This window comes from Thalassophryne amazonica, chromosome 8, assembly GCF_902500255.1.
Source record: "Thalassophryne amazonica chromosome 8, fThaAma1.1, whole genome shotgun sequence".
Classification (NCBI taxonomy): domain Eukaryota; kingdom Metazoa; phylum Chordata; class Actinopteri; order Batrachoidiformes; family Batrachoididae; genus Thalassophryne; species Thalassophryne amazonica.
The window spans coordinates 8,460,543-8,476,590 of NC_047110.1; the positions used below are offsets into that span (position 1 = coordinate 8,460,543).

Consider the following 16,048-nt stretch of genomic DNA (forward strand, 5'->3'; position numbering starts at 1 on the left):
AACATTATATACAAGAGTCCCTTGAGTCCGGCATCATCAGGCCCTCCTGGTGGGCGCCAGTTTCTTCTTCATGGGGAAGAAGGATGGCACCCTCTGTCTATGCACAGATTATCGAGGTGTCAACAACAATTTCCTCAACCAATTTGTGGTTGTCTACCTTGATGACATCTTGATTTTTTTCTAAAAACCTCTCTGAACATCAGAAGAAGTGTGCCTTTCACCTCCCATCTGTGTCCTTTCTCAAGTATATCACTGCTCATGGGCAGGTTCGTCCTGACCCAGAAAAGACCCAGGCAATGGACAAATGGCTGACCCCTACAAATGATAAACAACTACAAAGATTCCTGAGGTTTGTGAGCTACTGAAAAATTATTCACAACTACAGTCAAGTAGCCTCATCCATCACAGCACTCACGTCCCCCAATGCTCCCTTTAGTAGGACACCTGCTGCTGCCCAAGCCTTCATGCATCTTAAACAGCTATCCACTACAGCACTCATGCTCATGCAGCCAGACCCTAGCCACCAGTTTATGGTGGAGGTCGATGTGTCCGATCAGGGCAGTGGTTTCACAGAGCGGGGTTGATAACCACCTCAATCCTTGTGGAGTTTTTTCTTGCCACCTGTCCCAAGCTGAGGACAATTATATTGGCAACCAGGAACTATTGGCCATTAAGGAGGCTTTGGATGAGTGGCGTCACTGGTTGGAGGGGTCTACCATAGCATACCATTCATTGTCTGGACTGATCATAAAAATTTCACTTAAATACAGAATGCAAAGAGACTCAATGCCTATCAAACCAGGTGACCCCTGGATGTCCATCGTCACACAGACAAACAGTGATCCTCGCCATTGTGGACTGGATTTCAAGATGGTGCACTTCATCCCCCTCGCCAAGTTACCTACGTCCCAGGAAACTGCTGACCTCCTGGTGAACCATGTCGCCCATCTGCATGGCATCCTGTTGGACATTTCCAGTAAATTGTTACGGAGGGTGTTGTGGCACATCCCCCCACAACACCCTCTTTCTGTCTAGATTCTTCCCGGGTTTGCAGTCTCTAAGCAACATTATGTCATCCTCAGAAACAGATTTTAGGTATTTCTTTTAAAGCATCAGTGTTTGTTGTTATGCGTTGCTGGTCTGCAGCTGTGTATTTACTTTAACCACAGCAAGGACACTCAGAGACACTCAGAGCAGACTTCGAAAGAAAAGAAAATGTGTTTGTAAAACTTGCTGTGAGGCACTCAAACACACTGTCCCCCTCTTCCAGAGTAGAGTGCAGACAGGCCACAGAGGAACAGATATAGAAGCCAAACTTTGACTACATACGATTCGTGATATTTTCCCGTTAGAAAAATAATAAAACTAACTATTTTACGCAGAAAAAGATTTTTTACGTGGAATATATCTATGAAAAACATGGTTTTCTGCACTTTTGGTGAGATCTCATAGCCCTAAATGTAATGAAGGCATGTAATAGTAGTAAAAGTTGGAAGAGGAAGAAGAAATATTTGCAAGTGACTGTGTATCCAGGTTTGAACACTTTCACTGAGGTTTTGGATTAAATTATCAGTAGTTGTGAAATGCACATTTATGAGTGCAGCTTTAAGTGTGAAGTTTAGCTTTTCTTCACTTTATTTTGCAGAGTGACACTATGGAAAACTTTTCATTTCATGAAGATCAGAATAAAGTAATGTCATACCAGGAACTTCTCCTTGAGGGTGCGACTGCTGGGTGCCTTGTAGTTGAGCTGTGGCAGCAGAGCCTTCACTTCCTTCAGAGAGATGCTGGGAATAAAACACACAGAAACAAATCCATCCGCTTAGACCAGAACTGCAGCAAGTTAACTATGACAATCAAAGAATTTACTGACTATATTACCAGACTGCATGTGAACAAACACCTTTGATTTCACCTGTGGTGAGCAGTGTTGCCACAGCGACTTTGAAAAGTTACTTTATTAGTTACTTTTTAGTTATTTTAGACAGTTACTTATACAGTTACTTTATTAGCAGATGCCGACAACTTTTCGGTATTTGCTAATAAAGTAACTGTATAAGGTAAATAAAAGTAACTTTTCAAAGTTACTGTGGTGACATTGGTGTTTAGCAGAACATCCAGCACATTAACAGAGTCCGTCAGTCAATTTCTATAAGGAATCCCATAAAAATTACCACATGTGCAGCTTTGGGTTTTTGAATCAGAGTATTAGAAACCTGGGCCGTATCCACAAAGTAACCCAGAGTCCTCTCAAAGAGCTCATAACTTAGCCTAAAATTTCCTGGCAAGGAATCTTAGCCTAAGAGTGAGCCAGGAGGTGTCTGAGAGCAATTGCTAGGTATGACGCAGTCCTCTAAGAGCTGTGATTGGTTGTCACAGAAAGGGGAGGAGAAATAATAAAAACAAATGCGCTCTGCCCATAAAGTCATGAATGGACAGTGAAATCAATTGATCATATAACCTGAATTGCATTAAGACGTGTAATCGTATGGATACATTCGTTATGATGATGAAACTCAGCAAAATTAAATGAATTGTTACACAGCTTGAAAATGTTTGAACGTACCTCATTCACATGCCGCATATCTATATACTAAAAGTGTGCATGCTTGAGTTTTAGTACGTTCATTGTGAGTACATAATATAACTGTAAATACGTTAAAAATACATGCATGACACAAGAAAGTGAAAACACTCGTTTCCATTGTGGTCCATTTAATAATCAAATGACAAAATAGATGTAATAATAATATGAAAATAATGAATGTTTATGAGTTCAATGGTACGAATATTTGATGAGGTGAAAGCTGAAACATACCATTCAACGAGGCGAAGGGAGCTTTCACTTTCACTTACATTTTGGCATTCCACTGCTGCTAAAGTCCAAATTGTGATGTGTAGTCCAGTGATGCTGTGCACTGACCTCAGACTTCCATTAAAAAAAAAAGACTTTTAGTAGTTCCTCAGTCCAGCCAAAAATCACATCAGCCTTTCACGTGAACAGCTCTTCATGCATCCAGACGGCTTACAGCAGAGTGGATTTTGTGTGTGTGTGTGTGTGTTACAAGAATTAGCAGCATCAGTTAGCTCAGTCAATTCATCGTGTTGTTGTCCCCTACACGCGCGCACGCGCACACACGCGCAACCGGGTCGGCGCTTGTGCACACGTGTACTACCAAAAAAAGACTGTGTACATCCTCAGTGCAGTGAGAAAAAATAAAAAAAATCACATCAGAAATTAGTGCAGCTTTTCATCCCAACTTTCTGCCAACAGCTTCCAGACAGCACAGTGGATTTGTTTTGTGTGTGCGTGCGCGCACGAAGACATGTGCATGCGTGTGCGTGTATGTGTGCAGAGTGCAATGGTACTAACTGTATGGAACCAAATTTGCACTCCATGTGACATACAAAGCACAAATCAAATGACAAGGATCCACTCAGCCGTTATATAAAAGAAAATAACAATATTAATAATACCGCTAATAATAATAATGATAATATTAATAAAATATTAACTGTGTGTATATGATAACAAGATCCTAAACAACTTATAAATACATTAAGACGGTAAATTAACATAAAATAATTACATAGATCAAATGGGTAGCGTGTTACTGACTCACTGTCATCCTACATACATCCTACATTTACAGATAATTAAGGTAGATTGTTGAGGAAAAAGGCGTCACTTGTACGTCCTATGACACTGAGACACAATCATTCATAAAGAAGACGTGCAGAAAATGTGCACCATACCTGTTCTTTTTGGTCTGATTGATGGAGTACATCTGCTTTCTCAGCCAACTGAAATAAATAAATAAATTAATTAATTAATAAATTAATGGTTTTGAACAACTGCATGTCATTATTTGTGTGTGTGTGTGCACGTGTATGCACCTTTCTATGACAACAGGAGTTGGTGCCACCAGCGTCTCTTGTCTCAGTAATTCGAGTCCTGTCAACCATTTCTGTGCATCTTCCACAGAATCAGCTGGAAAACCAAAAGATATTAGAAGATCAGCAGCACAAACTGATGCACATTACAAACATGGACAAAGATCACAGATTTAATGCACCACAGACACAAAAACACCACAGAAACCTAAAACATACCTTTGTATGTTCAGTTATTTAGAATTAGTAAGTGATTTTATTTTATTGTCATATGGGCTGCTTCAGTGGCGGCTGGTGCGAAAAATTTTAAGGGGGGGGGGGCACCTTTGGAGGAAACAAAACAAAATACAGAAGTGACAAAAGAACAAACTAAAGACAAATCACAATCACAACACAACCTGCTGCCCAACAACATTCAGAGGCTCTTCTTGAACAGAAGTTCACCCTCCTTTCTTTCTGAACTGTAAATTTCTCGATGACCCTCTGATTAAAGTCCGTCATCTCTGTCACAGTTTCTTTTCCGCTGACAGCATGTCCAGTGCATTCAGCCTGTTCTGGTTCATGGTGTTTCTGAGAAATGTTTTGATTCTTTTCCAGGTGGAGAAGCACCTCTCAGCTTCTGCAGTGGTCACAGGTGTGGTAATGAGGATCTTTAGTAGAGTAACCGCCTTTGAAAAGACCTCTCAAGATTGTTTTCCACAAACAACTGGAAAAGGTCCACAGCACCACAGCAGGCCCTGAATGCCTCCTTGGTGCAGATCAGACTTCAGCTTGCTTCTGTGGAGCATCAGGTACGCCTTCAAGGTGCTGCTGAGGGCACCTTCAGGAAACATGGTGTGGTCCTTTGTGAACCTGCAGACAAGTGGCACTAATAAGATGGTTGGTGAAGGAGAATCTTTCCCTTGTGTGTTGCAGACCTACAGAAAGAATTAAAAAAGCAGCTTTTATACCCAAAACAACCAAAGTTTAACCTGCTCCCATAAAATAAACCTTTACTTTGTCATTTTCACCATTTTAAAAACATTTCTTGTGTTAACGTGATGTGTCATGGATCAAGGTTTGAAGCACAAATACGAGGTCTGTTAGAAAAGTATCGGACCTTTTTATTTTTTGCAATAACCATATGGATTTGAATCACGTGTGATTGCATCAGCCAAGCTTGAACATTCGTGTGCAAGCGTGAGTTTTTTCCACGCCTGTCGGTTGCATCATTCACCTGTGAGCAGGCTTTGAGTGAGCACTGGTCCTCCCCCCTCGTCGGATTTTCATTGTGAGGAAAATGTCTGAACGGCTGGAGCAGCGCTGCATCAAATTTTTCCAGAAACTGTGAGAGACAGCCAGGTGGACACCATTCGGAAAATTCAGATGAAAGGACGATTTTATGGGCATCACACAGATTAAGGAGTGTTACAGCTGGTTTAAAGACGGTGCACAATGGCGGATGGCGCGGCGCACTCAGAGCGGCGATCGACAGGCTGAAACGACCAGATCATTTCCAAACTGAATGCTGTGTTGATCTGAGACGTCGTCTGACTACCAAAGAAATGGCAGAAAAGGTGGACATAGCACTTTCCCGGCACATTCCACTGTTAAAGGAGATTTTGTCATGAAAACAGGAGCGGAGGAATTCGCCACGGAGCCACTAATGGCGCGGAACGAAAGCACCTCCGTGTTGGTCTCACAGGACATGTGACAGGCCCAGCTCTTCGACAATTTCTCGGATACTCACTCGACTGAAAAGCCACCCAAAGCCGTCTGAATCTTCCGAATGTTGGAAGAGCTGGGCATGTCCCGTGAGACTTCCAACACGGAGGTGCTTTTTGTTCTGCGCCATTAGCGCCTCCGTCCTGACGCACGAATTCCGCCGCACGTCTTTCATTACAAAATCTCCTGTAACAGTGTAATGTGCCAAAAAAGTGCTATGTCCACCTCTCTTGCCATTTCTCTGGTAGTCAGACGACATCCCGGATCAACACAGCCTTCACTTTGGAAATGATCTGGTCGTTTCAGCCTGTCGATGGCCGCTCGGAGCGCGGCGCACCCTCAGCCGCTGTGGGCCGTCTTTAATCCGGTTGTAACGCTCCTTAATCTGTGTGATGCCCATAAGATCTTCACCGAAAGCCATCTGAAGTTTCCGAATGGTGTCCACCTGGCTGTCTCTCACAGTTTCTGGAAAAATTTGATGCAGCAAAGCGGCAGTCGCTCAGCCATTTTCCTGACAATGAAAATACGCCGAGGGGGCTGGACCACTCCTCCCACAAAGCGTGCTCACAGGCAAATGATGCAACCGACAGGCGTGAAAAAACTCACGCATGAACACGAAGGTTCAAGCTTGGCTGATGCAATCACACGTGATTCAAATCCATAAGGTTATTGCAAAAAATAAAAAGGTCTGATACTTTTCTAACAGACCTCGTATAATCTTATCTAGAATTAAAATGATGCTTTAAACCTAAAGGTAAAACTATGCAATCCATTTTTTTTGTATAGATTGACAGTAAAAAAGCACAAACAAAACAAAAACATAGAAAAAGAACCATGAATTTACAAGCATGAACCACAAGAGGACAGACTGGTCACACCCGTCGACCTATTCTCACAACAACAATGGAGTCTGTCAACCTGAGGATACTGATTTCTTTCTCACTTCTTCTGAGATCCTCTGATGTTCTCTGGACTCAGGACCTGATGTCTCTCTCTGTTGGATGGAAGCTCCTGCTCTCCTCACTGCTTAGCTCAGCCATCGAATGGAGAATTTCTGCAGATAAAATATTTACAAAAATAACAAAAAAATAGGCAAAAAGTGAATCATTGTAATAATAAGAAGAAAATTAATAATAGTAATAATAACCTGATCAGCTGGATGTCCTGCTGGAACTGCTGCATAGAACCACTGACATGGACTGAATCAATGGTTTTCTTTTGTTGCTTGGCATAGAGGAGGTCCACATGTGGCACGATGCCATGGAAAAGTTGTAAGAAGAACTTGATGTCCGGATGCTCCAGTAGGATGGTGAAGCCTCCTGCTCCTCTGACAGCACTGGGGTCAAAGTCACCGGAGTCTCATATGGTCTCAAAACAGTGAGTGCAGGTGTGTGTCTGTGCTCAAACACTGTGTTGATGGCACGGCTGTGAAAGTTCCACCTGACAGTGCTGGATGTTGGTAGTCTATGGGCAATAATTTTATCAAGCATACCTGTCTGCTGCTGGGGGGATCTTGAAAAAAGCTGGTGAAGCCAAAAAGTTTAGAAAAGAAGATCCTTACTTTGGATATGTGAGCGGTGGCCTGTGGCATGAACAGGCCGAGCTGATGTGCGTCGCAGTGGATGTCGTGGCCGTTGGGGTCCAGGTCTTGTATCTTCCTCTGAAGGCCTGCAGTGGCTCCTCTCATCACGCCGGCTCCATCATACGCCTGACAAATGAGAAGACTTTCTGATCTTCAGGAAGAATGGCAGCAAGACGCTCTTTCAGTGCTGTGGAGATGGACTCTGCTGTAGCTGACTGCACGGGGATGAACTCAAAAAAATCTTTAATGCAGGTTGTTTCTTGAAGTTGGGATTAAGTGGTAATAAGTTCCATCTGCCTGAATGGATAAAAACTCACTGCTCTAGACTTCTTTGATGATTTCCTCCTTGACAACAGACAGCATACAGTCCAGCAGCTCATTTTGAACTGTTTATGATGGTCCCCTTGAATACTGTGGCGTTCTCCAGGTGCCTGGAGGTGCCTTGTCAAGAGAGGCAACAAAGTCCACCAAGCCACGGAAAATCCCAGGGCTGTCTGAGCTCTCGCTCTCATCATGGCCTCTTAAAGCCAACTCAAAGGCTCCACAAAATGTAACAGTCTATTATTGGAGATAGAATGTGTTGATTTTTGGTCACCTCTTTCTTGTGCCTCCTGATGCTAATCCTGCAGCCTTCATCAAACTGTTCAGCTCTGCTGCGCTGTCAAAAAAAAGTCAGCCCCAACAGTTGTCTAAATGGCTTTGGCTGCTCTCATGCCGTTTGCATTTCTTAGAGAGGTGCTTCAGATCTCGAACCCCCGCTGTGGTCCACACTGCTTCGGTGCCGACAGTTTGAAACGGCAAACAGCGGAAGTTACAGGCTGCAGTAACTCACACTCCAGCCTGTTAGCCAGCTCTGCTTAGTGTAGCATGAGCAGGAGAAGCCCCGGGTGTGAGCTCGCCCCGATCACTCGCCTGCTGCTGTATCTGTAAGTCAGGTCGATCAAGTACAAGCTCCTATACCCTCTTTTTCTCTTCCAGTGAACAACTTGAGAAGAGTTATTACCTCCGCCAAGGAGGTTATGTTTTCGGTCAAGTTTATTTGTCTGTCTGTTTGTCAGCAGGATAACTCAAAAAGTTTTGAACAGATTTTGATTAAATTTTGTGGAGTGGTTGGAAATGACAAGAGGAACAAGTAATTAAATTTTAGTGGTGATCTGGAACACAATCCGGATCCAGGAATTTTTTAAAGGATTCTTCGCCATTGCGGGATAGGGGGAATTTTGACATTCTAGTTTCTAACGCCACAAAAACAAGGCAGAAAGGATTGAAAAAAATTAGGGTGTAACAGAGTCAAATGTTCTATCAAACAACAAAGTTTGGTGATGATCGGATCCGGATTCCGGATCTGGTGATCCAGAATATGCAAAAATATAGGGAAAATAGAAAATGTGTCAGTGTGAGGTGACAAATGAAGCTAGAGATGCACAACTAACACCAAATTGTAGCTGAATCTCTATTGATTCAGTAAGGTGTCATCAGATTTGATGTAGCTTCAAATGTTATGGAGCTAGATCCAGAAGAAAACCGCCATTACCGAAAAATCGTTTTTATACAATAACCTTTGAACTAATAAAGACATAAAAGTGATTCCAAGTTGTAGTGGTATGTTTTCATGGTCAAGGATGTCAAATATAAAGGAAAGAAAAGTGTATGTGTCATAGTTTTGGTTGTAACACTGAATTGTTGAATAGATCACTGTGCCAAGGAGGGAATCTCTTTAGGGTCAGTGACCCTATGGCCTTGTTAGTAAACGATGTCAAATACAACACACTGCAAAGAGGAAATCCCTCATGACAAACTACACAGGGCTGGGGAGCACAATGAATTTATTAGATGAAGGACTATCATTTGGCATTATTATATTTTAGTGGCAATGAATATCACTATCCAGATTACTTCACTTAGCAAAAGCAAAGTGATGAGTCAGCAGTATACTCAGCAGTGGTTAAGCTCTGGTTCAGTGCACATCACTGAACAAAGTACACAAGGTGCAAAATCCACTCCCAGGTGTTGATGAATCACGCCTAGGATCCAGAAAACCCAGAGGCTGACATCAGCACCTTACTGTCACATATATTCTGCTACGGTGCACTTCACTGAATATATAGAAGGTGCACTTCATTATGTAGCACATGCAACACTTAAAAAATAGTTCTATTTCAGAATTGACTGTTATTTATTTAGAGAAGTGTTTCATAAATGTTAAAAAATTCATATATTTGCAGTTTAGTTGAATAATAAATTGAATTTTGTCTCTTATTTGTTTTTGTCTATAAGCACATGCAATTGTTGTGTGGGCCGCTGAAGAGGAGGTACTGCTGGCCCACCACCACAAGATGGCGCCCTGCTTGAAGTGCGGGCTTCAAGCACGAGAGGGCGTCGGCTTTGCTGGAGGTGACAGCTGTCATTAATCAACACAAGCTGTCACCCATCACCACCACTACAAAGACCGGACTGCAACTCCACCTCCTCGCCGAGAAATCAACTACCATTCAGGTAATTTCTCTGCTGACTGACACTTTGTGTGTAATAACCTGAACTTCTGTTGCAGCCGTTTTCCTGGAGTGTGTCCTTATCTGAGGGATTGGCGTTTGGTGTGACAGCGACGGCTTCGCCTCACACCCCAACCCAGATAAGTGGTTGACCAGGAGCTGCACGAGTGTGTGTGATTGGAGGTGGAGGTTTTCCCTCCTTTACTTAATACAGACTGTGGGATTACTGAGTGTGCGAACTCACACTCATCTGGACTGTTCTCTGCCAGCAGTACCGGGTCTGACTGCTGAAGACAGCGGCCACCTGGGGCGCAGGGCTTGGCGGCTCCGGTGTTCTTCAGCTCCGTTGGTGTTGGAAGCTGTGTGGGGATCCAGCTCTTCTCTCTCCAGGCGTCTTCTATCGTCGAGCCTGCCCACACGTCACCTGGTGTATGATTGACAGTCCACCATATTGTTATTGTCTGTACGTTGTTGTGCGATTCACAACATTAAATTGATACTTTTTGGCTTATCCATTGTCCGTTCATTAACGCCCCCTGTTGTGGGTCCGTGTCACGACACTTTCACAACAGCAATATCAATATCAGTGCTCAGATGACAGTAGCTTCTGGGAAATGTGCAAGTTGCAATAAACTGTAATGCCAAGTGCTAAGGATACATGCTATCCAGTCACAGCAGACAAAACTTTTTTTTACTACTGAGCAAACATCATTGTTAGACTTTTTTAGGTTCAATGATTCCACAGTGTGTAGATGTTATGGCGTCAGTGACCCCATGGCCTTGGCGGAGGTTTCCACTCTCTGAGTGCTTCTAGTTTGATAATGAAATAACCAGGTTTTCTGTAGATCCACAAGCTGCTATTTTCAACACCAGGAGCAGAGAGAAAGGGCATGCATGATCATTGCACATCTGCTGCAGTGACGACGTGTATTTGACTGACAGCGTTAATTGTCCAGTCACATGAGGAAAAGAATCACAAAAACAATACAATTCACTATGAATAAAAAAGTGTGTCCGAGGTGCAGTTCTGTGCACCCTGCAGGCAGATTTGAGGTGGCCAATCAGAAATACCTCAAGGCTTGGCACTGACTCCTGTTAGACCACCGCCCACCCCCCATTAATAAATTACAAATTCAAAACATCGTAGTTATTAATTCATATATTGTGAAACCTTAAATGATGACAGATGCTGACAGGTTATCTATCGTCTCATGGAAAAGTAAATGCTTACTTCCATTCTTTAATATAGTATAATGACAAATTTTGCTATGTTTATGTAGATTTTCTTCTGTCAAATTTCAGACAAGGCGGCGCTCCAGCGCCCCAATTGACAAACCGCCACAGGCTGATTTACTGATGATTTAATTGAAATGTTCTTCTTTTATGCACATTTGCATTTATGTTTTCATTTATTTATTCATCATTATCAATATTATAATAGCCAAGTGGCCTCTGTGTGCATGCTTGTGTGCATGTGTATGGCTTCAATCACGTAGAAACTAGGAAGAGCTGACATTGTCCGTTAGGTATACTTACGTATTTTGGGTCAAGGATGTATGTTGCAAAAACAGAACATTGATAGTACTAATATTTGGGGGGAAATTAACAATTTTAGCTAATCAATAAACAATGCACATTGTGCTGCAATGGACCATAGGAATTCAGGGTTTTGGGGGTTTATATGTTGTTACTGTTGTTCATGTTAAGTTTAACAGTACTGTAAGTTTTATTGATTGATTGTGTTTTTTTGTAGTTCAATTCGATTAGTCAGTTTAGTTGTGTCATGTTGCCATTACCATTAGTGAAAAGAGTATTGCTTTTGATGTCTCCCATCACTGTCTCTGTTTGTGTGTGTGTAAAAATTAAAAGCACCTGCTTGCAGCAGAATGCAGAAAAAAAAAAACAAAAAGTTCTGTGTGTGCAACTGGGGACAGCTGACATCCGTTTGGTATGCTTATGTATTTTTGGTCAAGGATGAATGCTGTCAAAATAGAATGTTGATAGGACTAATATTTTTGGAGAAACTATGGATATTAGCTAACATTACTAATTATATTCTGGAGTAACACGCCACTCCAGCAGGGGGCGGTAAATCATCTTTATATTAAAAGCATGCGTGCATGCGTACATACATGCGCATGTGTGAGCATGACGTTATTTAGTAAGTTCAATGTTTAGTAAGTTCATAAATATGTTAAAATACATGGATGACAAAAAAGTGAAAACATGTATTTCCATTGTGGTCCATTTAAAAATGAAATGACAAAATAGAAATAACAATGAAATATAATAATAATAATAATAATACTGATAATGATAATAACAATAATAATAATGTGTATGGGAGGTGATGGTCTAGTGGTTAAAGCATTGTGCTTTAAGCCAGAGGATCCTCGGTTCAAATCCCAGTCTGACTGGAAAATCACTAAGGGTGCTTGGGCAAGTGCTTGTTGCTCCTGGTGTGCAGTGAGTACCTTGTATGGCAGCACCCTGACATTGGGGTGAATAAAAAGCGCTTGTAAAGCGCTTTGAGCGTCGGATGCAGATGAAAAAGTGCTATATAAATACAGTCCATTTATGATAACAAGAATCTAAACAATTTATAAATAATAAACACACTAGTTATTATTATAATAATTATAATTATTATTATTATATTACTACTACTACTAACAGAAATACCCGTTGGTTATACAATACATTATGCAAAAGCTTTACAAAAATGGCACTGACCATATTATATTAGTCAGAGAATGAGCTATAAGACACTGTAAATACTGGCCATGGGTGCCATTATGTTTTCTGGGAAAATAGAAGCAAGTTGTAGAAATGAAAACATCTTAGATCAGGGGTGGGCAACTTTTTCTAGAAACGGCCAAGAGGGTGCAGGTTGTAATTGTGAGCCAGATTGTGAGCCAGTGTGAGCCAGATAACTTTTTAAGGCTGGTCAAGTTTTAATTTCATAAGATAACTTACTAGTGAAACGTTTCAGATTAAGAGCGGCAAGTTGACAGATAAGTGTTTTTCTCTTTTTTGTAACGTTACGTCGTTTTCAAACAGTAATACCCCATCACACATACACCAATTGAGGCTGAATTGTGTCAGAATCACACATCCGGCCACAATCAGGAAATACTGACTTGGGGTTCGAAGACCAACAGACGGAAGTCTGTGAGCATCTACATATTTGATCCCATTTGTTCGGCTGTCCTGAGTGCATTGCACATGTTTAAAACAATCTTGGCGCCATCATGATGGAACGTACTGACAGTGGTCTATATGCAGGTTTTTCATCATCTGATCGCAGTCTACATATTCTGACGCATCAAAACTGCATCTGAAATGATCTGATCGCAGTTGATTGAGCTCTGAGATCAATCAATCACAGCAAAGCCTGCCGACATGCTGTGGGATGTCCACCTCCACTGGACCCTGGCCAGGGACAGCAAAGGAAATGTTGATATGTAATAAATAACATGTATGTGGCACACATTCATCATATACACTGAATGTGAACAGCGCACATTCAAACTGAAAGTACCATGTGCTGCTGCGCCTCTCTGTGGTCTCATGTGCAGTAATGCGTCATGGTGTCAGGCACGGAGCTGAATGGATCTCACCAATGTAATATGCATATTATTACCTGATCACCATCTAAACTCTTTATAAGGTGTGATGTGGAACTGTATCCCAGGCCGTGACAATGTTATTAACCCTCTGGGGTCCGAGGGCATTTTTTGGACAGTTCACTCGCCTGGCATAAATGATTTATTATTGCTGTTAACAGCTCTCCCTACATCCCACAATCAAGTTTTATGTCTCTTTTTTCAGGACAACCTGTGCTTTCATAATATATATGCTTTTGTTGTGTTTTATAAGTGTAATAAAGGTTTACAGTCAAAAATAAGAAAGAAAAAAGTAAAGCAGAAAATTATTTTCCACACACATTTATTCAAAACACACAGCAAACTATAGTAAACAACTGTTTTGAAACTTTCTAAAGGTAATTTGAGGACTTGTGTGAAAGACTGTACAACAAAAAGGTTCAAGATTCAGGTTTTTTTTTTTTTTTGTCTTCATCTCAAAGCAATTTCTGTCTGCTATTACACAAAGGTTACAACACAAACTTCTATTTCTACTGTGTTTTGGAGTGTTCTGCGCTGCTCCTAAGGCTGGGCGATAGACTGTACAATATTTTCAATCGTTGTACTTGGCTCCAGCTCAAAGTGTGCGACAAAACCGCAGGAAGTTCAGAGCACACGATTCATGTTCTCACACTGTACAGCCCGGTGCTCTGATGCCATCTGACTGCTCACATTGTACGTTCAAAAACCACACGTCGGGCTCGTGTTTCCAGAAGCAAAACGTAACAGGAGCTTTTTTCTTTTCTAAACAAAATTTATTTCATCCCTATCAGCGCACACAGTGAGTGAAATCAGGTGGGGGGAGACTGAACGCATATGCACGTGCACACACACAGCAGACAGCAACATGATTCATGAGAGGACGGTAAAAAAGAAAACAAACATTCATAACAGGTGTTGCTACTTACACTGTTGTATAAATAAACCATATTTCATACAGAGTCTTACAGCTGTGCAAGGTGTAGCAACTTATTCCCTCATCTGTCGTAAATCCTGTTGTCTGCTGTGTGTGTGTGCACGCACGCATATACATTCAGTCTCCCACCACCTGATTCCACTCACTGTGCCCGCTGATAGGCATGAACTTTAATATGATATTAGGATATTGCGAGGGAACGCAATAAAAAAAAAAAAACACAAGACTTTACATGAGATCACTGTTTGCTCTCTCCGGTGTTTGCACATGCACAGTGCATGAGGTAATCAGCACGTAGACGCTTGTAGCGCTGCTTCTACAGCACGGAACCCTCACGAGTCATGACGGCCGACCAAAATATCAAACAGGTTTGATTTTCAACCAATCATACGATTCCGAGGTGGTCGTGAGATGTTAAACACAGCTTGTTACTCCATGTAGACTGCACGATGCAGGACGCACGATTAAGCTGAAACTCGGTGCGATCCAAAAAATTCTCGCACAAGTCAAAAATTGGCTGAAAAAGGGCCAAAACTCGCACAGTGTAAGCCCAGCTTAAAGCAGCTTTCATTCACACTTTGGCCCATTTTGGCTCCGTACAGTCTGAGGAGTGGCCCTCCCCCTCGCTCCATTGATATGGTGAACAGTGCTTTATGCTGAGAAAGCAACAGAGTTATCCAGTAACATTCACGTGCAAACTAGTGGAGCAATCCTGACAGTTACACACTCTTTGTTTGAGCATGTGAGACTGTCATCAGAGGCTCTCCTTCTGCTCATGCTTTCACCGATTGCTGTGCGTAAGGGCGCAGGGCGCACTGGATGTACTCATTGGAGCACCGAGGGGGCTATTCAAATGGGCCAACTAGTAACATATCACCCCTGAAAACGATCTTTGGCTTTTCACATTATCAGGTTCTACTGGCAATGCAGGCAGAACACAATTAGAGGACGCGGACAAACAGCTCTGTATAATAGTGGCATTTACTTGATTCGTAGGCAGGGGTCAGTACACAAAAAGGTAGTCCAAAAAGAGCAACAGTAACACAATCATCAGGCAAGGGCATGGTCCAAGTACACAAGCAAGTAGTCAAAACACGATGAGGCGGTCAAGGCAAGAAACACCAGAAAGAGCTAGAAAGAGGCACAAGGCACATCGATCAGGGGAGGAATACAGGCACACAGTGCGGTTTATAAAGCCCCAGGTAATGAGCAGCAAATCAGGGACAGGTGTGAGGAAACTTCCAGAGACAGGGCATGTCCAGCACAGAGGGAAATGCCCCCCCATGCCGAACCAAGAGAAGCAGGACAGGGAAAACACAAGCAGAAAAGCAGTGCAAGAGACAGACAGATACAAAAGCAAACCAACTAACCCACACACAAAGTCCAAATCCTGACACACGTGAGGTAAATCTGCCCTACAATTGGATTTTGGAAAACCATGTGATGGTGAACCAATTCCGATTGGACACTCACATTGCGCACGTCATCACACAGCTTCTATGAGGAATACAAAGATGGCCGATGGCTGACTCGAAGGTCCGCTGAGTTAACTTTTCAGCAAAAAAAAGTACGTTTCTATCTGATATCATTAAAAAGTTATTTATAATTTAGTGAAGCTTGGTCTTAGCCGTCGTATATGACGGCGTCGGCCCCGGAGTGTTAAACATGAAACTCACCTCCAACACGGAACCACGATTGTTTCATAGCGCAGAGCGCACAGGAACCAAACCACAGCCTGTGGTGAAAAGCCTCACCCCGGCTGAAAAAATTAAATCCCATGTGATAATCCAACTGACATCACGGTCTACAGAGTTGT

At 42.2% G+C, this 16,048-nt stretch overlaps 1 protein-coding gene and 1 long non-coding RNA gene across 4 annotated transcripts in view; both read right to left on the minus strand.

Moving 5' to 3' along the window:
- The window catches only part of plcg2 (phospholipase C, gamma 2), a 223,001-nt gene that overhangs the window by 152,094 nt on the left and 54,859 nt on the right, over positions 1-16,048 (minus strand). For all 3 annotated transcript variants that reach the window (XM_034175720.1, XM_034175722.1, XM_034175721.1), the window contains 3 exons: positions 3,898-3,991; positions 3,757-3,804; positions 1,703-1,787 (listed from right to left, as the gene is read on the minus strand). In XM_034175720.1, the coding sequence (XP_034031611.1) occupies positions 1,703-1,787; positions 3,757-3,804; positions 3,898-3,991 (227 nt within the window). The remainder of the gene's footprint in view (positions 1-1,702; positions 1,788-3,756; positions 3,805-3,897; positions 3,992-16,048) is intronic.
- Positions 4,230-14,670, minus strand: LOC117515242. Its single transcript, XR_004562111.1, has 3 exons — positions 14,655-14,670; positions 10,470-10,472; positions 4,230-4,562 (listed from the first exon to the last, which is right to left on the minus strand). It is a non-coding gene; the product is annotated as an uncharacterized LOC117515242 (long non-coding RNA).